This window comes from Siniperca chuatsi, linkage group LG17 (genome assembly GCF_020085105.1).
Source record: "Siniperca chuatsi isolate FFG_IHB_CAS linkage group LG17, ASM2008510v1, whole genome shotgun sequence".
Classification (NCBI taxonomy): Eukaryota; Metazoa; Chordata; class Actinopteri; order Centrarchiformes; family Sinipercidae; genus Siniperca; species Siniperca chuatsi.
Window position 1 is genome coordinate 18,086,193 of NC_058058.1, and position 23,069 is coordinate 18,109,261.

The window sequence follows — 23,069 nt, forward strand, 5'->3', positions numbered from 1 at the left end:
GAGTATGGGCCTTCAAGAGCATTTGAAAGTGTAGCAATACTGGAAGAGCAATTTCTTTGACAAGATGAAGTGATTGAATGTAAATTAATTAAACTGAGCTATCATCAGGGTCTCGTGCGATGAAACGGACCCATTTTCAACATAACTTGGATAAAATAAAAAAAAAGTCCATATTTTATTGGGACGGACTTTAACACCGACATACTGGACTCACACACACAACCTGGATATCATGCCGGAATTTACTTTATATACAACCACATGAATACGCACACATTATAAAAGCTAGGATTGATATGAACACATATCCCGAACGATTATCTAAGCATTATAATAAGAAGAATTGCACCATGGATTGGATACGAATGAGAGCACGGGTTCATATGATAAGACTAAACTTCATACAAGCTAAGAATATGAGTAGGTTTTAAAAAGGAAGCCAAGAGATTAATATTTAACATTCCCAAGGTCCAAATCCGTAACACTGTCACTTCCTGTGAATCTTCGGATTTATCACTCTCGTTAAACTTGCAGATAAAGGCGTAGCTCGGTGGCGCACACCTTTCTGAGCTGGGGGTCAGTTCTCCTGTGTTGAGAGTGAGCATGCCAAAAGAAAATAAAAAGTCACACATACTGCAGCTATATATGTTCTCTTTTTTTCATCCACATAAGCAATATTTAACAACAAGTGGCAGGAAATGGAGGGTCCAGCATTCATGGGCTCGAAATTTTGTTCCAGAGGCTCCGGGAAATCATTTGGAAACATACAAATGAATCATGTTCAGTCAGGAAGGAGTTTCGTTGTTCCAATCCATAAGTCCAAACGCGCGCGCGCGCGTGTGTGTGTGTGTGTGTGTTTGTGTGTGTGGGCCTAGTAGTTTATCTCCCACAGATATTGTCCGTAATAAAAATAAAATAAAACTAGCTGATAGTTTTCAATTTGTTGACAACTTTCTTCTCCTTTACGCGTCTGTTCTGAAACCATATCGTGACCTGTCTCTCGGACAGGTTGGTCTGGGCAGATATCCTCCTCCGTTTGTCCTTCGTGATAAATTTATTGGCGCCGTACTCGCGCTCGAGTTCCTTCAGTTGCACCTTGGTGTATGGCACGCGCTTCTTTCTTCCACGCCGATAAGAGCCAGAGTCTCCTCCGGCGTGGGACACCGCGTCTGAGGGAAAATACACAAAAGGTGTCATAAGCTGCTTCTCAACAAGTGGTTCTGCCTCACATTCATTCTCAAAATGGTATTTTCCTTCCAACAAATGAAAATCTGAACCACACATTTCCACTTGCTTTCAAATAAAATCAAATATATCAAGATTGTCTGTAGAATAATGTATTATATCCTTAAAACACAGAAAAATAAGGTCGACTACTCCGTGATAATGACGGGTTATGAATAAAAAAATACTGTAATATTTTTTCTGTAAAGGAAATTTAATAAATAATCGCAGCGCATCGGCTTTCCACTTCTTTCAAGTAAACTAAAAATTTTCCTTTCCATACATTTTTTCAGTCATTTTGTTGTAACCTAACTATCATACTGTTGTGCAGTTTGTTTTGCAAGTTGACACATCAACTGACATTTCATACACCCCCATTCTGTACTATGTGCATCCTTTTTGCTGTGAGGTAACAACATGTCAAAGAGCTCTGTCCTGTCAAGGCTGGACTCTCAGGGATGTAGCCTACCTGGTATGGACGACTTCCACATTTGTCCAGGCTGGGGCTGCTCCTTGGCGCAGTAAACCTGGCCGTTCCAGCCGTTGGCGGCGAGAGTCCACGGTTGGTAGCTCTCCATAGGTAGCAGGGACTCATGTCTGGAGTCTGACGGCGCACCGATAGTTGGCACCACAGGAACGTCCAGGTAACTGGGGACAGGTTGGTATGGACCTGAAGGGTAGGTCGGATAAAAAGCGAATTCCTTCGCTCGAGAGGTGAAGTCGTCGCCCGAGGCGGACGTGTCCATGTATTTCTCTCCATACACGGAGGGGGGCTGCGCTCCGCACGACTTTATGCTGCTGTGATGCGACATTCTGCACGGGTAATAGCCGCTACCGAAGTACCCATATGGCAGGGACGCGCTGGATGAATTCTGAGCCGCAGAGCAAGGGCTACACTGTTTCACTGGCTCGCCCATACCGGAGGTGGGCACGTCGCTGGACGAGTAAGCCGTGCTTGGTGCCAGGGACGCGGGGTGCGCCATCAGATTCCTACACTGGTTCGCAGCAAAGTTGCCACCAGCAAAACCCTCCATGTTCTTGCTCACTTCATCGGAACCGCCGCCGTTGTCGTAGAGGAACATCACCGACGGGTCGACCCAGCGAGGACGGAGGAGCAGTGACGTTGTCATAGCACGGCATCCAACATTGAAGCTTCTGGCTCTTTTTTAAAAAGCCCAGAGACTGAAAAAAGGAGATACTGGTTCTCAGAGAGTATTGCCACTCTGACGCGCACAGGAGCGCCGATGTTGCGCCGTCATTGGTCCAGATGTTATCACGTGGCCAGTCTATGCAAAGCGGACGGTAAACATCACCCAGTACAGATAATTAAATGGAGAAAAATGCGGCGAAGTAAGGTGACCGTACCTATAAAGGGATTTAGCTTTTGTCTTGGCTGCTTCAATTGAGATGGATGGTGTGCGTTTAGTTTTAAAAAATAAGTTAGGCTATATATAGGAGTACCCTACTTTTTTCATATTACTTCACTTATATTTCAGAATACTAAATGCTTGAATTTAATAACATTTGCTTGAAACGACTTCTTTTTATGTGTGAAGCTCAAATAAGAGTCGATTATTGAAAAGTGGTCAACAATTTAAAAAAAAACAACTATGACTCAACCATGTACATATGACTAGTATGCATTTCCTTATGGCCTTTACGCACGCACAGCCTTTGTCTGCGTCTCATAAGGAACTGGGTGTCATTACACATACCAAAAGGAGATTCCCATTTATAAAAACAATGTTAAAATATATTGTATTCCAATGTGGCACGTGATCTACAAGGAATTAAACAGCTGTCGCCTGTTCATGCATAAATACACCAGGTTCTGTTGTCCATCCGTACTCTGTACAAAACAGCGCGTTCAGTATGTGATGTAGAAATGCTATAGAAAAGTGTGAGAGCCGACATATTTCAAGTAATTTAAATTTATGCATGCACATATTTCTATAGCACAGTCAGAGACAGGGCCCCCTTTAAATATCACAATACCAATTTCAGGTCGGAATAAAGCAAATCGGATGAAACATCATGGTTTTAGGTGAATATTTCAGACACTAGACGTCCGACATGTTTACAATATGCAAAGACAGAAAAACAGCTCTCGACTTGGCAGTGCGTGTGTGTTTTTACATTGGAGGTAGACGCGGCTGGAGGCCAAGGTCAAGTTGAAAGTTGCTGTCTAGCCATCCAGCCTGTCGGGCTATTCAGGCTTTGAAGGAACCGTCTGAGCTCTTGAAAAGAGCGGAAGAGGGGTGAGAATTCCTGTCCCAATGAAAGCTATTGGAGGACATTAACTTTTACTATCATTTTGTTTTCTCCACCGTTTATTCTCACGAACTAGTCTGTGCCAGCTTCACTTGGGTGGTGCTTACTTTTGTATCCCAGCGTTGGAAATATAAAAGGAATGTTGTTTTTTATTTGCAGATCTTTTGGAGGTGTTATTGGCAGATACGTGTGAAAATGATGTTGATCTCTGAAAAGAGGGGACGGGATAGACGTGTCGTGTGTGTGTCTGGTCTGCTGGTTTGTGTTTACGACCAGTGGCTCTCCCTCTCTTCTGGTTTGGAGGAAATGGACCTAGTGGAGTTTTCACTGGATTTGTTAACAGAGTTTCAAAATCCAGCGTGACTTCTGGACTAATTAAGTGTAATTGTACTTGTGTATTATCTGATATTAGAGGATTTAAAAAAAATGTTTTTAAAAAAACATCAACCAAACAAGTTGCCACTCAAGTGCGTAAAACACTGTTGCAGACGTTTGGTTTCCAGCCTACAGACGTATAATGTTTATGTAAATTATAAAAACCTTCTTTGGTCTCATCTGCTTCCTTTGATATATCAAAAGCTGAACTTCCACGCAGTGAATGTCAACATGAAATTAACTTAACATATTAAATCATTTTGAATTACACAGAGATTGTAAAAAAAAAAAGAAGCCTAAATGTACATTATATCACAAATTACACGATTTAAAATCCCAAACTTACTGACTATGAGCATTGATATGGGCTATTCACAGTTCTATACGGGAATATTCCGAACCAATTTGGGGTTTTGTGTTGTGGGCCTACTGGTACTGAAAAAAAACAATAGCGTGGAACTTGAAACAAAAAAAAAAGTGCAGAGCAAACAATGATGGGCTAAGATTGTTTTACTTTACAAGAACCAAGACTGAAAGGTGGTGTGTGTTGTAGCAACAAAAATGTTTAAATGTAGGCTACTTTATGTTTTGTCTCTGGGGGAGGTGCATCATTTCTGCTGAATATAATGGATCTAAGTGGGACTGCATTATGTGATGTTTTGTTGTTTAAAGTCATACAATGGAGGAAATGTGTCAACTTTAATCCATATAAGAGAAAAAAATAATGTTATCTATTGTGTGTTTGGTTAACAATTTTAAAAGAATATCCTACTGATGCAAGGCCTTTTGAAATAGCAGTCATTAAACACAGGCTTATACCGCTTATTATTGTTACTTATTATAACAAGTGAGTGTTAATCGTGCAAAAAAGCAAGATTAGAAAACACAATAGGTTACTGATTGTCTTTTGGGTTCAAAACGCGAAACATCTTCCTATTTGCACTGCAAAGACTACTCGTTCAAAAATATTTTTTTTTAATTTAAGGTATTAAAGAATTTTACATGCATTATTTCTCTAGCTTACAATTAATTAAATCATGTGTGATTTTATGCAATGTTCTTAAACTAAATCTGTATTGACTTCACAATTTCGCGACGAGAAATCCCAGCTAAAATATAACGTGACTATGATGTAACTGATGTGTCTTGATAAGAAAGGCTAAGTAATGAAATCATTCAGCAACAACATGCAGCGACAACTGAGTCATTGAGTAACTGTACAAGGCCTGGCATGTTGCGTGCTGTTGCCCTATGGCGTTTTCTTCTATGAAGGCAACTCAAGCTTCAAAATAAACACAAATCATTAACCGTCCCATCCGCTGTTGTCGTGTCATGTTAGATTTTGCATCATCTATCAGTATTATAAGCCACCATATCAGGCCTTTTGTTTGGGTTTTTTAATAAATACTGCAGCGAGGTGTTTTCATTCATGGATCCAATTTTGGATGTTTTAGCCGTGTTTCGATCCTTTCATTCTTCGTGCTACAGTCCTGCAGACACAACAACCCTGCGCCCTCGCCAAGGCGGCCACCGTAGAGCACATGTGGTCAGTCCAGACGTGAGACATCCTCAAGTACAATGAACACGCACACACACACACACATACACACACACACTCTCTCTACAGGAGCGACGCACACATTGTCCCGCCAAATACACGCACATTTCACCATGGAGTTCCACTTAAACACTGTGTCCCAGGGACCCTCGTTGGAAACACTTATCTGTTTGTTGATTTGGCACTCAATTTATTTTCAGATGTCTGCAGAAAACGTATGGAAGATAGCAGTGATCAGACTGAAAGATGGTTAAAATTGTATTTTTATGCAAGTTCCAAGTGAGGTAACTAAATGAAAGTGAATTTAAACTATTCCTGATGTTGGAATCAGGAATAGTTTAAATTCACTTCAATTTGAAGGATCCCTGGAGGTTCTGGGACTCCACTTTGGGACTTGGCAGCATAGCCTGAAGGCTTTTCTCTGAGGTCATTATCAAGGTTCAACCCCCTGTTTGTACTGGCATCCAAATTACGCAGCGCCAGAGAGAAAAAGCACATTGATTCCACGGCCTCAGCGCCTGAAGCCTGCATTTGTAAAGTAGGGAAAGGTCTATATAAAGTTATGCTTAGCTATAAATTCTATCGTTAATAGCATAAATTGTGTTATAAAACGGGCTGCTAAGGCGAACTACATGCAGTCAAATCTCAGTCTTGTGGATGACACGTGTTTAAAGTAGACTGCTGTCAAAAAGTTGTCAAAACATAACCAATATGTTTCTGTGGTCAAAGCAGTGAACCACAGGGCGGTCACACACTTGACTTTGACATATTTTCTGGACGGTCGCCTGCGGTGTGATCATGAAGGATTGCATAAAAATAACAAGGAAAACTGACCCACTTCATTTTCGGACACACACACAGGAAGCCACCTAAAACTGGAAATGTTTCACTCCCAAGGTGTTCTTGACCGACACGCTCGTTGTTCATTTCTTTCTGTTTCCAGCAGAAGTCTTAAAAAAAAATGTTGCGTTAACAGCCTGCTAAAGCTACAGCCTGTAAGCTGCATGGAAAATAATTTATTGGCATACAGGAATCTCATCAAATAATAAAGGTCTGCTGTTTGTTTCATTGAACGTTAAGCCGGTACTCAGTTCCGCATATGTTGGGTTGGGTTGCTATTTTTGAGTGTAGAGGCCACCGGTTTGCAACTGCATGGATGAAGACTGCGATGGATGGGATAATAGGGGGAAATAGTTTTTTGTTTTTTTTTTACTTTTTTTAATTTCATCATTCTGTGCCATTCTGCCCCTTTACAGATAACCAGACGGTAAAAAGACTTGGGCTGCAGATTCATATGAAGACTAAAACGTAGGCTAATTTAAACTGATTATTATGATTATTATTATGGGTACGATGTCATCTGCAGAATCTGCCATTTTGGCCTTTTGCTTTGTGCAGCCAGCACAAAGGCCGAAATGAAAGAACATATTTCTGTGTCCAGCTTTAGAAGCCACGCGCACCACAAAGATACAAATAAGCTACATTAAAATAGAAACTTAATGTAGCCTACATAACACACAGCGTCAAATAACCCAATGCACTGGGGCTAAGCGCGTACACCTGTTATATTTCAGATGGGGTTTTTTGTTTGCTTATTGGAAAAAATAATGATGCGTACAGTGAACTCAGGCGCTGCACATGTAGCCTATATGAAGATGCTGCAATGAGTTATATTTCGCTTTCTTTAAAATCTTTTAGAGAACCAGTCAAAACAAAACGAAAATAGTCGCCAAAGTTAATTAGCAGCTGTCCAATTTTTAAAGATCAACCAATTTTCAAAATATACAAATGAAAAAGACAGTTCTGATCAGTGAAAACAAGTGAACTGGAAACATTTGTATTTATTTTTGAAATTCAGGCCTAGCTGTCGAAGCTTTTTAAGGCAGAATAAAACAAGATATCCATTTTAAAATATCGCCTTGAAATTAACATTTTTGCGTGATTTGTTTCTTTTAATTAACCTACTTAAAAAAACATAATCCACTTCTTGGAAATGCAGTTTATTTTAAGTTATAAGTTACAACTTCACAAAATAAATATGTGGTGTATATTTTGTGATTGTTCATTTTAATAAAAAAGTTGTTATTAAATTACTGCTGATTCATTCATTCATAATGTAACGGATTACAGGCAACGGGCCCGCACAACGCCGTGTTCACGATGCAAAATTATCAAAAAAATAAAAAAAGTTCACGTTATATATCTTTATTTGCTGTATGCCCTTTACATGAGTCAACTGAGCTGTGACAAATAGGCCTACTGTAACGTATAGGTCGATGTGACAGATTGAAAAGCTGTGATTCAGAAACACTGAGTTCAGTTCTCAGTTGGTTGCCAGTCTGAACGTTACATTGCACCCACACATAATCAGCACCTGAACTGCGCTCATCGCAAAGCGCCTCAAATTCAAGGATAGTTTAATAATTCGTAGAAATACGAATATACATGTGCTCTGTTCCAACCTCCTTTATTAGCAGGTAAAAATGATTAGACCAAATATGAAGAAAACAGTGGGACATATAATTGCAATGGAACTGACGACAGCAACGCTCTCTGCAAATGGCTTTTTATTTTTAAGCCGACAGACCTGTAAATATCACCTTTCTCAAAGATGCCAGGGACGCACCGACCATAAGTCTAAAGAATGACATGCAGTCTTGTGAAACATCAGGGCTTTGCACCTGGTGTGTCGCCTTGCTACTGCTGAATTGGTGGTAAGCCATATCCCATGATGTTTTCCCCTTTAATGGGGTAAGACTGATCTCAGTGGCTTGCTAAGCCCTTCCGTGTAATAGCGCGGGGTTTGCAGGATGGTGCAGGGGAAGAGCGATAAAAGCGGGCCTTACAGCACAGAGATTTCCAGCTGTATAGTCATCGGGACATGTTTCGCTCCAAGGTCAACGAGTTAACTCTCTGGTAGCTGCGTCATCCTGTTTCAAGGCCAAGTTGAAGCAACGGAGACGGGAGGGGCCACGATAATGAAGGAGAGGCTATGTTATTTTCTTCCAGGTTCTGACTCCTTGTGTGAAACGCGGTGCACCTCAGCCAGCGGCAGACTGAACATCCACCAAACCCATTCATGCGCTATTCTATCACACACTTTTTTGTGCTAAAAGCAAATATTCTGGCAGTTCTGCACTGCTAGGGCCATGGATTGGATTACATGTGTACTGCGCAGGCTCCATGGTCAAGTTCAAGTTGGGCTGGCTAGTAAAACTGAGGGGCGCATTCTGCCGCGGGGGGCGCTCCCCCTCTTTGATTTCCTCCTGTAAAACTGCATCCCAGTTTTCTGCACTTCTGCCACCACGAATGTGCAGGATTTGGACCAACTATGTCTTTTAAAAGATAACTGACGCATAAGCATAGTAATTCCTTTGTGCAAATAAGTGAAATATGTTCCACAATCAGCAAGCTCTCCAAACCCATCCGCTGTCCTTCAATTTCTTAAAACACACACAATATAAGTGACACTACTGTAAACCCGCAGGGTCATTCAGCTGTTGCGCAAAACCCTTTCTAAGTATTATCTCCGGATGATCACAAGATCCCATCTGCCCTGGCCAAGACCCATTGCATAACTCCTGCTAAGTAGCAAAACAATGGGACCTTTGCCATGTTTGATAACGTCAATAACAGACTGCGTGGTAACCCATCTTTATGGGCGAAGTTTTGAGTCTTCCAAAGAATCTGCCCATGCAGCCTCGGATCAGCCTACTTGGTTACATTTTAACATACAAACTGCACTAACTATTGGCTACAAAAAACATATTGATATGAAAGAAACTGTACAAGATTAATTATCATTTATCAGTTCACTTGTAGGACTACGTCAATTTAACTAACAATATAAATCAATAGGTCCATGGGTTACTTTGCTTCTGTGCCACAAAGACCGAAATTAAACTAATTCAATTTGCCTTTTCCCTTCTGACTCAAGACTATATTTATGGCTCGACTGAAAAGTTCCTGCATCTCCATTAGTTTGTGGTTCTTCACTAACAATTTGCAGACTGATCTTTAAATCAGATCTATTGTGTTATGGTGCTCTTTGGTTCTGTCTCCAAAACGAATACTCATTTTTGTAAATACCACCGCAGTTTACGCCTCTAAAACGCATTAATTAATTATGTATTGATTGCTAATTTATTAACATATTATGTATGCATATTTAAACGTATTAGTATTAGATAAACAGATACTTTTTCTGATATACTTCGAAAAGAACTGAGAACCATCTGAGTCTGCTTTTGCAAATTCTTAAAAAGAAACATCAAATCGTCACAGAGTGGGGGGGGGGACACTTTTTTTTTCCCTCTGCTGGCCAGATGAAAGAGTCGGGGGAGAAAGCCAAAGGAATTTCCCTCACTCCTCAGTTGGGGGAGGGGGCGGCCGCCGCTGGGGCCTTTTCCCTCATTCGGACAGGCGAGGGCGCACAAGGACAGCGGAGGCTGCTGGGGCTCCACAGTCTCCCTCTGCCTCCCTCTCCTCTCTTTGAGACCACATGACTCCACCTCTCTACACAACATCATGGCCGACCAAGTATACCAGCATGCCCAACAGATGCAGATCTCGAATCTGATCAAAAATCGGGTATAGGTCAGGTCCTTGTAATGTAATGCTATTTTTCGCCACAACTTGAAGCCTTGCTTAAACATATTAAATATCAGAGGACAGAGTGGAACAATATGCCTGACAATATATAAGTCATATGTTAATGTAAGTTATCAGGTGCAGGTCTAAAAAATATTACTGCTAAAGTACATTGCTGTCCTAATGTCTTTTTTTGTTTTAATTATGGCTCCCAAATACACCTTTGTATTGCATATTTTCTAATATTTGCTACCAGTTATAGTGATGAAGCATAGAGGATGAAATCACTTAGGCTCAAACAAATGAACATTTGTCAGTCAATTGGCCCCCATATTTGTGGTGTAAGGTTGCAAGTTGGAGCAAAGACTGTAGTGAACTTGATCACAGCCTGAAGAGGCATTAACTTCAGAAAACCTTCAGTGGACATTCTGTGCACTGCATCCTTCACAGTTAAACATCAAGCATATAATAAAAACTAAATTTGCTACAACTGTGTTAAATCCACATTAGGCATGTGATCCCAGGAAGGGTTAATGTATGGTAAGTTCATCACCGTTATCCCAGCCCCTAAAGGAAATACAAGCCTTATACAGTAACGCTTTATCATTGTTCAGAGACTTTTTACTGAAAGACTACATATCTTACATCAAAGAGAAAAAACGGCCGCCACCCTGAAAGAATGAAAAGCATCATCCATCACTGCTCTTTGCTGAAGCATTGTCACAGCAGCACACCATGATGTTATATTTTTACTGTTTAAATGTGTGTGGAAAGAAAGGCACATTTGATATTTAATTGTTAAGAAATCAGAATTTAAAATATAGCCTGTACATGCATTTATATACATGGTAATAATAGGCTTTATAACTTGTTTAAGAGGCACAAATAATGAATTGAGATTTCTGCTGTTGAGTGCTGTTCTAGTCCGTGCTGTTGACTTTAAAGGCTTCTTGTCAAATGGCCTCTTATCTAAACGCTGACCGCAAGACTTGACCTTTGAGGACTTGACTTGACTCCACTTTAGGTGGAGATGAGAGAGGCACTAGAGACAGAGAGAATGGAGGGGGGGACAAAAATGCAAATAAATAATTCTTTTTGATTGATAAATGTTTGTCATTAAAATTCACTACAGCTCTGCACTGCAGTTAGCTACAATCACTGAGGATAACATTTATGTAAAGTCATATAAAATTATGAACTGATATTTTCTTTTTATTGGTGTTTTTTCTCATAGCTACATATTTTGTAAGCTTGAAGAATTATTTAATATGTTTATATGCTTTTTTAACTCAATGAAAACTGCAAGATAGACAGAATGATAGAGAGATAGATAAATAGATATAGATGTTCTGTTTTTCATAGCTGCTCGTTGTGCCACCCGACACCCCCCACCTTCATCTCGACGCTGCCATTTCACCGTCTGTTTACCCATAACCAATCAATGCGTGTCGTCATCTGGGGGGGAGACCATCATGACGACTGGCCTATTAAGAATGACAACTCTGGAGGAAGAGAGAGAGAGGGTAAATGGTGATCCCTCCCAGAGCTCCCTCTGCGCACTCTGGAGCGCTCTTCTCTCAGGGTCAGACCGGATTGCATCCCCTCTTTTCAAGAAGCCTCTCCTTCTCCTTGGGACTCAACCCCCCCACCCACCTCCACCACTACACATACACACCCCTCCAACCTGAAAACCATCGCCTTGGTTCTGACGGCTTGCACTCTCCCGCGAAGTCGAGGTTTTTAAGTCGTGCTTGTGATGGAAAGCAGAGAGGAGATGGTGATGCTGGCGGAGGGAGGTCAGCGTGGCAAGAGCGGCTCTAATTTGTCGGGAGCCATCGGGAGCCCCGTGCGAGAACCGCAGGGAAAGCCTGGTCACAGGAGCTGTCTGAGCCCCGGCGCTGCGCCCTACTCCCGGGACAGAACGGAGGTGGTGATGGAGGAGAGCGCACGGAGGAATATGTGCGCCGATATGAGGCCAGTTGGCACGTCTTCCTCCGGAGAGAGGCACCGGACTGATCATCTCCACAAAGACGGCAGCAGCTCAGACACCGAGTCGGACTTCTACGAGGAAATTGATGTCAGCTGCACGCCTGAAAGCATGGATTACCCAACAGCTAAAGGTAGGCTATGTTTGGGAGCTGCATGCCACTGCGGGTTTTCTGTGACTGCATGGTTGTACTAATGAAGTTGATTGAATGCCAACGTGGTTTATGCCAATGAAAAATGTCAGTATACACCAAGACAAAAATGCAATAATCATATATAAAAATGTAAAATGAAATCGAACATTTAAATATATCCTCAGTTAAATACAGTTTGGTCTCAGTAACAGCAAAATATAACTGCAGTCGGTGCTGCACAGCTGTGCTGTCAAGTGACCAGTGTGGCTGGAAACACGCTGAGGTGACACCCACAATCTAACGAGGCATTTTCCCTTCTGAGTTTGACAATGAGTCACTTGTAGCCTACGGCAAATCAGCCTATATGTATATTTACTGCATGAGGAAGAATGCAGGATTTTATGTAAACCACAAGCAAAAACGTGAAGGGAAGGCCACTAACATTTGTGGGGTGTCTATCTGGTATCTTCTAAGGTGCAAAGACTTAAGACTGTTTGCTGCATATGTGTTAACATCATATACCGAAATTATATTAACAAATATTAATATTAATATAAATATATTAATAATTTGTAGTTTCCTCAACAAACCAAAAGGCTGCAAGAAGACAAACGAATGACAACAATACAACCTAATTATTCATCATTTTAGTCAAGAAAAAATGATGGTTCAGTATATCAATATAATACTATCAACAATAGAAATATTAGCAGGTAGTGGTAAAGACTCTACAAAATGAAGAATTGAGCTAACTGAGCTATGTCAGGAAGGCCCTTAATAATAAAAGTGAAACAGTGCAGTTAAAACAATGACATTAGCCTACTAGTCTTCAAATGCAACCTCTTTGGAAACCAGCTTATTAAATATGAAACGAATGAAAGAAATAAAACGTTTCAATGTGGTTTTGTTCCATTGAAATTATTCTGCTGAATGTGTTTTATGATGTATGCTAATTACATCTGATTGGTTATCCTGCATACTGATTCAGGTCGAAATGGGGAATCTCCGGGTCACCCGAGTGAGACCGGTGCAGACCCGGGTAACATTGTCCCGGGTCAGGGCTCTCTGTCCTATTCAGCGGATCAGATTCGCCGGTACCGGACAGCGTTCACTCGGGAGCAGATCGCACGGCTGGAGAAGGAATTTTACCGGGAGAACTACGTGTCCAGGCCGCGGAGATGCGAACTGGCGGCCGCCTTAAATCTACCTGAAACCACAATCAAGGTAAGATGACTGTCTCAAAGGAGCAGAGCTGCATCAGGCCTCCGGCTGTGATTACGGGCTCACGTTTTGTGAGCTTGTATTTATAAATGTCTATCAACACTAGCGTGTTGTAGACCGTTTCGTGTTTAAATTACGATCCGATTCCGAATGGTCGTTTTTATTTATATTTTATATATATATATATATATATATATATATATATATATATATATATATATATATATATATATATATATATATATATATATATATATATATATATCTCAACAAACACCACATAAAGTAGGCCGACTACCAAGAATAGCTCATAACCAAATGTTGAAGAGAGCATAAAAGCTGCAGAATAACCGTTTACTGGCTGCAGAGGCCTGGATTTTTTAATTATTAGTAGGCTATTATTATTTTCAACTGGCACAAGAACAATTAGGACTACAAATTGTTTACAGTAATATTCCCTATAACCCCCAAGACGAAATTAAACCAAAGCAAAAACTCGCTGTAACCCAAATCCAAATTCGTGCTTTTATTATTATGGTTTGGCTTTGGATCAGTGGGGGTTGTGGTTAATATTTGACCCGGTGTGTCTCTGTCCCAGGTGTGGTTTCAGAACCGCAGGATGAAAGACAAGCGACAGCGTCTGGCCATGACGTGGCCTCACCCCGCAGACCCGGCCTTCTACACCTACATGATGAGCCACGCAGCGGCCACGGGGAACCTGCCCTACCCCTTCCCATCCCACCTGCCGCTGCCTTACTACTCCCACCTGGGTGTCGGAGCTGGCGCGGCTCCGGCCGCCACCCCTTTCTCCAATCCCCTGCGATCCCTCGACAGTTTCCGGATGCTGTCTCATCCCTACCAGAGGCCGGAGCTTCTGTGTGCCTTCAGACACCCCTCCCTGTACCCGGGTCCGACCCACGGCCTCGGTCCCGGAGGAAGCCCCTGCTCCTGTCTGGCCTGTCACTCCAGTCAGTCCAACGGTATCTCAACCAGGCCCTCCGGATCGGACTTCGCTTGCTCCCCAACTAGCAGGACTGACGCTTTTGTCACTTTCACGCCTTCAGTGCTCAGCAAATCCTCATCTGTGACATTAGACCAGAGGGAAGAAGTGCCTCTGACCAGATAAAACCAAACAAACCAACTCTTGTCCTATATAAGCCTTTACCGTAAGCTTTTTAACCTAACATATTACATGATCAGGACTGAAACAGCATGAAGAGGTAGCCTGTAAGCAGTGAAAACCAGCTTAAACTTGGGGCAAGATAATTAGCCAGATCTTCAGCTATGTGACGCACAACGGATCTCCCATTACTGAAAAATAATACTCCCGTTGCAGACAGTGGGCTGAAATATGACGGCATGGACACAAAACCAGATTTGATTTTTAGAAGATTCATTTGATGGGGAGGATGCAGAGAAACGTTTAAATCTCCGTGATGGATGGCGTTAAGGTTTTTATCATTACTTGTATCTTCACGCGACCAAATCGACCTACATAGGCTATTGTTAGTTACGCGAGAATGATGCTTTCCATCTCTCTTTTTAACAAGGGGATTTGTTAACAGACTGCGGCCGTCTCATTATAGAGCAGCTCTCCACACCGGAGCCCTCCACGGCGGACCGGGCCGAAATGTGCAGATGCTACTAAAATTAGGAAGTGATGTATATGTACGACCCGGTGAATTTTGAGTGTTGAATTAATGATAATACCAGGAAGGGATCGTTACTGCCAAAAGGTAACAAGGCACCAGGGGAACGGATTACTACAGCCCGCACGGTTTGACGAGGGGGGAAGAGAAGAAGGACCCAGAAGAGGATGGAGAGAGACAGAGGGAGGACAATCAAAATGGGGAAAAAAATAAAAGAACATTTATAAAAAGGCCAGCAAACACTTTTCTCCCTTAACAATACGAGAGCCAGTTCTTATGATGAAAATGTGATTAATATATACCTAGGACTCTTAAAATATTTTTCTGGCTTTGCACTTCTACAATGGCACCAGTTTAGTGGCATTTTGGGGCGAAAGCGGACTAACAAGTGACTGATTATGTTTTTTTGTCTTTTTGGTTGTTTTTTTTAATTTGTTTTGTTTTTTGGCTGGGTTGTCCTCAACGTCTAAATTTGCAATAAACACTGTCAAAAAAAAAATCAATGGAGCAATGAAGTGTTTGTCTTCTCAACACCTTTATGGTTTATTTAAATAGCCAAGAGCCCGAATGCAGAACTAGGCAAGTGAGAATTCTTCAATCTACATAAATGTTACTTTAATCCATGCCAACAGAATAAAATCAGATTCAAATAAGCTTTCTTCCCTTCAGGTCATTTTATTTCGTTTGTAGGCTGTTAAGGATTTTCTATGCTCACAATTGGTCTAACACCCCCACCACCCCCTCAAATAATAACAATAATTTTGTTCTCAAGTGGTCGGTGTCAAAAACACCAGTGTGCCCCCATATCTCCTGATGGGACCGCTAGATTGACCGTGACAGTTAAGTGGTCCCCGGGCTCCGCTAACGGTTCTCATATTTTCTCCGACCACTTAATAGACACGACAGAATTAGTTGTCTGAAGATATTGGAAATGCAAAAAGATCGATGATGATTCAGAGAGGCCTGCCACCAATCAGCGCCATCTTAATTGGCCGCATGTGACTGGGGCTGAGCAAATTAAGAGTTTTCTGAGCATAATAGAATTGGCGATGTGCTGAGGCCCACAGAGACACACACACAAATCACATTTTAAAAGGGGTTTTTAGGTCTTACATGGGAGAGAGATCAGAAGTTATTGCAGTAATGTGCGGAGAAATGGTTGGCATTTAGCGTGGGCCTTAAAGTCCACCGGGCAAAAAGATTGGCCAATTGCGTCATTGTAGCTATAATGTGACAAGCAAGATTGAATTTAAAAATACCTTTTTTTTTAAGATGGAATACAATCATCTAGTCTTTATAATAACGAACAATTAGCAAAGCACATTAATTCAAATTATTCCATTCCTTTACTTCCAAGTGATCTCCTCTATGAAAACGAATTCTGTGGCCAACATGAAAAACCAAACACCAAAAATGTTTTCTAAAGTCACTAGATTTGCATCCTCCGATATTTTCTAAGGTAAAAGGTTCATCCTAATCAAACAGTACTGCACCCCCCTACATACCGCACCGATGCGCCCTCACTCTCCCCATACACCCTCCCGCACACGCGTTTGATTGATGGCCTTATTAACTGGAGTTCTTGTAAGTGTGACCGAGCTGATTAAAATGCATATGTTTGGAATAATACACCGTTTAAGCCGCCCGGGTCGGGGCGAAACCACAAGTCAGATTTATGTAAACTATCAGCCGGTGTCTTTAAGCCTGATAGGGACACGGGTCATGTAAGAAAATGGCTTTGGTTTGTGCATAATAAAATCGTGCCATAAAATAAAGATGAACCGATCAGGCTAGCTGAATATTCAGAAGGCGCAGTCTCTCCAAAATTCAGGATATTTTTAACAGCCTAGAAAGCTTGGAGCTGATTTTCATTTGGTTGCACAGGAGCAGCAACACTATACGATCAGCTTCTAAAACCGCGTCACACTGTGCCAGAATGACACATTAAAGTGAGTCAAATTACAACCACATTTACCCAGCCAGCCATATGGATCTCCATCTCTCTTCACTGCATAAGCACGGCTGAATCCTCAGCGGCCTAATCCAGCATCAACATGCCATTTAATCGCTGAAAGATTGCGCATGACTGAGCTTCAAGATATGATGGGCTCATAGATTGCGCGTATAACACCAATTACATCAGCCTTAAAAGATCAGATTTGTGAGAATTGGCTCAGGGCTCCCCAGCTCCCACAACTAGCACAAAGCATTTTGATAGGGGCGGTGCACTGCAGCTGTCCACCGACAGCCAACTCAAAAAAAAAAAACAACACACCAAATGGATCTGTGGCTGCTGCTACCGCTGTTTAAATTGGATTACATCCTAATTTACAGGCTCTTGTCGTAACGTAAGGGGCTGGCGGAGGCGTGGACGGACCAATCACACAGTAATGATGATGAATGGGAGATTAATGCGCATACAAGCAAGACAATTTAAGCCTTCATCTGTTTAAATAGGCTTCCAATATCATTTGGAAACGGGGGTCACGTTAAATCAATCGGGGGACGCGTGAAAGTCGTTTTCGGCGGCGTCTTTATCAACCTTATTTACGGTGCACCGGGAACAGTTATATGCAGCTGGAAAATAGGCCGGCTGCTACGTGCTTATGTGACATACAAGAGCAACGAAAAAACAGCAGGATGGTTTCAGGATATAAAAAGATCCTCATAAATCTTATTTAGGCCTAGTTGTTCAAATCAAGTGGAGCCGAAGTTGTTTCTCAGGGTTTCTGTGCATATTCATGCTAAAATCCCTCGTCTGGGCTGAAAATTAACATCTTTAATCCAAATAAATTCGCAATGTTGGGTTTTTGTAACAGAGGTTCTGTGTAACATGACATGGATTAAATAATGACAAAAAAAAACAACAACGACATTGTACATTCAAAATGAATGAGTTGGGTCAACACATCCGGCAAAACTGGTTTATGGTGAGGTTCATTATGTAGTGAATTTAATCCTTTATCCTACCTCACCAAACTTCCTGCAGAGCATTTAAGCTACACATCGGGTTTGAAATGCCTTTTTTGCTTCACAACTATATTTCCTATCCTATACTATACTGTCACAGTTCATGAACAACCCAAATGCATTCAAATCCCTCAGTAGAAGTGTCCGTTTATATAAACTTCGGACAGTAGCAACACTGCCGTTTATTTGGTAGGCCTGCCTCATAATCCCACACGCGCCAAAACTGTATTTTGGCGGCCAGATGAGCCATTAACTCTTTCACAAGTAGGAATTTCACCTCACCTTCAATGTATTCATTTAAAGCGGGAATTCAAACAGAAAGGGAAAAGAACACAATAAAAAGTAATATATGCTTACACATGCAGCGGTGTCGGATTGACCATTGGCGGCCGCTACTTCACATCTGAAATGTTCCAACTGTGGTATTTTTACTGTAGCATGTGACATGGAAACAAACTCGGCATGAGCGAAGCAACTAGCTGCGTTTTATAGATCCCCGCTGCAGGTAAGAAGTTGGAAAATACCATGTAGGTGGAACATGGATACTTAAAGAATCAATTTTTACAACAAAAAAAAAAAAACAAGTGTCCATTTGTACATTGAAATTAATATTTACATAGGTACAAATTCATATAAGTGATGCAGTGACACACAGTAACCAATATAATAACACAAACCCTTGCTGTCTCTGCACGCTACTCCCCTCCTTATTAATATGGTCTGCTCCTGGAGCTTTTGAGCAGGTGTGTGGCCCTTTAAATCTCTCTGCCCCTACGTTTAGCTGATGGGTACAAGTAAGAGGTAGGCTAAGTATGTACAATCATTTGTGTGTCTGTAAGGTAAGAACACTCTTTTTCAGAAAGAAAAGCATAGCCTACGCTTTATGTTTGAAACTGGCAAGTCGCCATCTGCAATCATATCTGAAAACTTGAATATGTAAAATGGTCAGTCTTCAATAAACACTGAAAATCAATATCTTTGTGCAATTAATCCTTTATATATAGAGTAACATAGGCTTGGCAATTCAATAAATTGGCTATCAATGATCAATCTAAGGTAATGGAGCCCCCAGTCTCCATTATCAATATAGCTCCACAAAACAAATATAGCATGGAGTTTATTCTAAAACAAACTGTTAAGATTTTGTACTATTTTTCAAGATGGAGAAATTCAGTTAGGAACAAATGAAGTTATGAACCTGCTGTCACAGCAAGAAGGCCCATGCAGTCCAGGTCCCGCAGCAACACTTGTACTTCATTACTGATTATTTTCATTTGAAGATCAGTGTTCTTTGTCAAATAATCACTTCTTTTACATTTATTTTAAATGTGGAAATATTAGGGGTTTAATGTAGTCAGATTTTTTTGTGTGTGTGTTGAACATATGTGTTGCTGAGGACTGAATGGTCTGAAAATAACAGTGTAGCATTAATTATATTCTGAAAGATCAAGGAAACGATCATTTAGAAAGTCATATCATTCAAGAACATGCATGTTAAAGCATGTTGGGCAGCAGCACCATTTGTTGACGTGCAGTCATTTGTCTGCACTTACAATAGATAGGATTTTGGCATGTTTCTCTTTCAATCATTTGGGATGGTCACAATCCACTCAAATGAACCCAGAGGCCCACATTTGAACACAGTTATTTTCCTTTACAAAAGCAGTCTTGGGTTTAGTGTCTAAAATGTGTGCAATGAACTGTAGCTCTTTAAGGCTATATTATAATACATTTTTAATAGTTACTGAAACTAATTCAGGACAAGGTTGATGTATGGTTTAAACCGAAATGATGCATACTGACCACTCACACTAATTTCTAATATTTTAAGGTTTTAAAAAGAGCTGAGACTTCAGCTTCCCAATCGCCTTTTATTCTCCCTCTGCTTTTGAGCAGAAGTAGAGCTTTGAATGACATATTACAATTGTGGTCTTGTGTTTAGTGAACAAAGATGTCAGTGTTCTGTCAGTCACTAAAGTTGTGTACCAAGAAAACACAGAATACGGAGTACAATGACATTTCTAAAGCAAGTTATAAGTACAGAAAATATCCTACTAAGGCTGAGACGTATCAAGTAGACACGTAACACTAAATTGTGAATATATCATAGAGAACAGTTTTATTATTCATTGATTATATTTAAATTAAAGGGCATGGTCAGGGTTCGTTAGTGTCACTGCTTTAAAACAGCTTTTGGGGTGATGGGTGGTGAACCAGAGCAGTTCTTGGGGGAACTTTATTTGGCTTGGAGTGTCGATCCCTCCTCATTTTTATCCTCTTTGCCATCATTAGCATTCTTGGACTTGGAGCCATTTCAAACTGGGATAGAGGATACGAGGATTTGATTATTGATTTAAAAAAACACGCAAGGATCAGATTTATTCAGTTTTAACAGAAAGAGCATCATTTAAAGGATGTCAGTGTACTTTTCCTTTGTATTTTGGTCATTGTTGGTGATAGGGAACACCGGTGGGTGTTAATGTGTCTACATTGGAGGATGACAAAGACTCAACATTCATTCATACACTTGTTAGAAAAAGGGGGCATCATAGGTAGGGTCAAAGTTATTGCAATTTTCCAAAATGTTTGGAAGGTGGAGATTAGCTGGTTATGGATTACACATGGCATGATAGTGTGGAATCCAGACCTGAAGTATTGTATACAAGAAAACAACATGGCAGAGGGCATGCAGGTGTTGAGCATCATGCTCTATGAATTATGATCCTTAAGCAAAATGTTGATTTATGGACTGGGTGTGTAAGCCAGCATAATATATTTTTTTCCAATTTTCACAAAGTATTGAAGTAATCTGAAGATTAGCAGCTCTTATTCATTCTGGCAGTCATACAGCTTGATATTCTGAGGCATTCATGTAACTAATATGATACATGAGTGATCACTGTCAAAACAAAAGCCTTTTGAATTGGAAGTGCACAATAATGATATAGGTCATGGTGATTGATATAGGTGTGCAAGAAAATAATTGGTGCAATGACCAAAGTAAGAGGACGGGGAAAGCAGGAAATGCAGTTTTCCTTGAACTAATTCCGTGATGATGATACTGTCCCGTCATGAAATAAGCGTACACTGCACTGTAAGTAACTCGTACACTGTAGCTATATTACATTACACTCACTTAGCACATACTTTTGTGAAAAGTGACTTAGTCCATTCAACTTCAGTGCAGCTCATGTTTACTCTCTTCCTGAACTGACTCTACATCCTCTCATTACTTGTACTGATGCACAAATCTATACAGCACCTCCTGTTAGAGTGGCAGTCCTCACAAGGTCCCACTCCTTTATCAGCCCTCCATTGCACTGATGGTGGTAGAAATCCGTTCACTGCAGATCAATGCAGCAAGAGTTTTAGTTCACCAGCCAGCAAGTGTGAAAGAACGACTGCATAGTAAAGGCATTAGGACATGTGCATGTCATTACTTCTGGTTGAAAATCCAATATATGACATGCTGCTATATAATATAGACATTGTGTGTACACATGCATGAGCTTGTGCATTTTCTTTTGTATGTTCCCACCACCACACAGAAAGAAATAACCGCAGGCTTAGTTTAGTAATATGGGGAGGCTGTACATGGCTGCTCCTCTGATGTACAATTGTCACTTAAAGTCCAAGTAATGGCCACATAATGGCCAAGTGTCACTTTATTGATAGTGCTGGGAGGAGCTCAGCCACTAAAGTCTCCCAAAAGTCTTACTCAGCGTTGTGATGATGATCAACTTATTAAATTTCATTTGATTGTTCAGCTGCTTTCCCCATGAGATCTCTTTTTGTTTTGTGGAACCGCTCACGGAGCGCACCACATCGTGTGATATTGTTTAAAATTATTTAATAAGCACTTTGTTTTACGATGGAGTGTTATTATTTTACGACCCTTTCGGCAGCCAATGGCTTTGCAGATCAGTCCAATTCTCTCCACACCTCATTGTATTTTATTGCACGCTGGCCGCTTTACTGCTCAGCAATGGCGGTGGCTGTAGGCGACAGGAAAAGTTGTACCCCTTCTTTCCCAGAGAATCATCAAACAGACTCCAGAGCAGAGAAAAAGACTGTTCCCACAGTCACACTGAACTTGCATCACTCAAAATGCAGCACGTTGTCTTTTACAGAGGGAATGGGCTGAGAATGAGGCTTATTTGACATCTTCTGCCATGATCAGCTCAGAGGTTTGATGGTAATTTGCTGGCTTTGTGGGCCATTGGTGATGTGGGAACACAGTCGCAGCGAGTCTGCTTCTGTTTGTCTGCCTGTTGGTGTGTGTACCTGTGATAGAGCACCTCATTGCTGCAGTGATGTATCCTCATTATGCCCCCGTCCCATGACCGTCACACCCAGCCTGCTGGTCCTCTCCTGGGGGACCAGGATGTCTGGGCTTCCCCTTCTCTCTGCTCCTTCATCGCCCAACCCCCTGCCCTTCTGACTCCAACCCCACCATCCCCCAACCTGCACTCAGGGTGAAGTGCTGAGTCGTCCTGCTGACCTCTGACTGCTGCTGACCAATGGCTGCGGTTTGGTAATGTTAACTGAACGTGAAAAGCTTACATTTGGAAAGTACTCACAGCTGAATTGAGGCTCATGTGTAGTGACCTCATAATACATATATGGACAGAACAAACAGGGCTGGATCCAAATGTTTTTTCTGGAAAGAAATTCTAATGGGGCAAGGGGTTCAACAGACTGTTCGCTAAACCCCTCCTCAGAACAACGATTGTCCATTCATAGCTTAGCAACAGTTGCACGGCAGGCCTGTCAAGCTTTGGATTTCTCCGCATGTTGACGCAATGTGCATGGGGTTCCATAGCAATACACTGCATTTAAAAAGTTTTGAGGGTGATGTGTCTATCTGCAGTGTTGCAATTGTTAGCATGTCCCACTAACTAGCTTACAGTAAGTAAGTAAAATATTTAATATTTATAGCACCTTTCAAAACTTAGGTTACAAAGTGCTTTACAAAAGGATACAAATTTAAAAGAAAAGAACACACATAAAACAGAACAGGGTACATGACTCAAGCACAAAAACACAAAGAGATGACTTAAAACATCCAAGGGAGTCTGCTGACCTGACTGC

At 41.2% G+C, this 23,069-nt stretch overlaps 3 protein-coding genes across 3 annotated transcripts in view; 1 reads left to right on the forward strand and 2 right to left on the reverse strand.

The window, feature by feature from the left end:
• Window positions 1–18,376, reverse strand: part of hoxa9a (homeobox A9a) — a 43,240-nt gene extending 24,864 nt beyond the window's left edge. Inside the window, exon 1 of the mRNA XM_044171102.1 lies at window positions 18,336–18,376. Within this exon, the coding sequence (XP_044027037.1) occupies window positions 18,336–18,361 (26 nt within the window). The 5' untranslated portion in view covers window positions 18,362–18,376. The remainder of the gene's footprint in view (window positions 1–18,335) is intronic.
• Window positions 174–18,430, reverse strand: LOC122864057 (homeobox protein Hox-A13a). The gene is made up of 3 exons (XM_044171098.1): window positions 18,336–18,430; window positions 1,694–2,406; window positions 174–1,169 (listed from the first exon to the last, which is right to left on the reverse strand). Exons 2-3 carry the CDS (start codon window positions 2,352–2,354, stop codon window positions 922–924), a joined length of 909 nt encoding a protein of 302 aa, XP_044027033.1. The 5' UTR covers window positions 2,355–2,406; window positions 18,336–18,430; the 3' UTR covers window positions 174–921.
• On the forward strand, window positions 11,354–15,741 carry evx1 (even-skipped homeobox 1). The gene is made up of 3 exons (XM_044171090.1): window positions 11,354–12,138; window positions 13,127–13,362; window positions 13,958–15,741. Exons 1-3 carry the CDS (start codon window positions 11,775–11,777, stop codon window positions 14,483–14,485), a joined length of 1,128 nt encoding a protein of 375 aa, XP_044027025.1. The 5' UTR covers window positions 11,354–11,774; the 3' UTR covers window positions 14,486–15,741.
• Window positions 18,431–23,069: the final 4,639 nt, after the last annotated feature.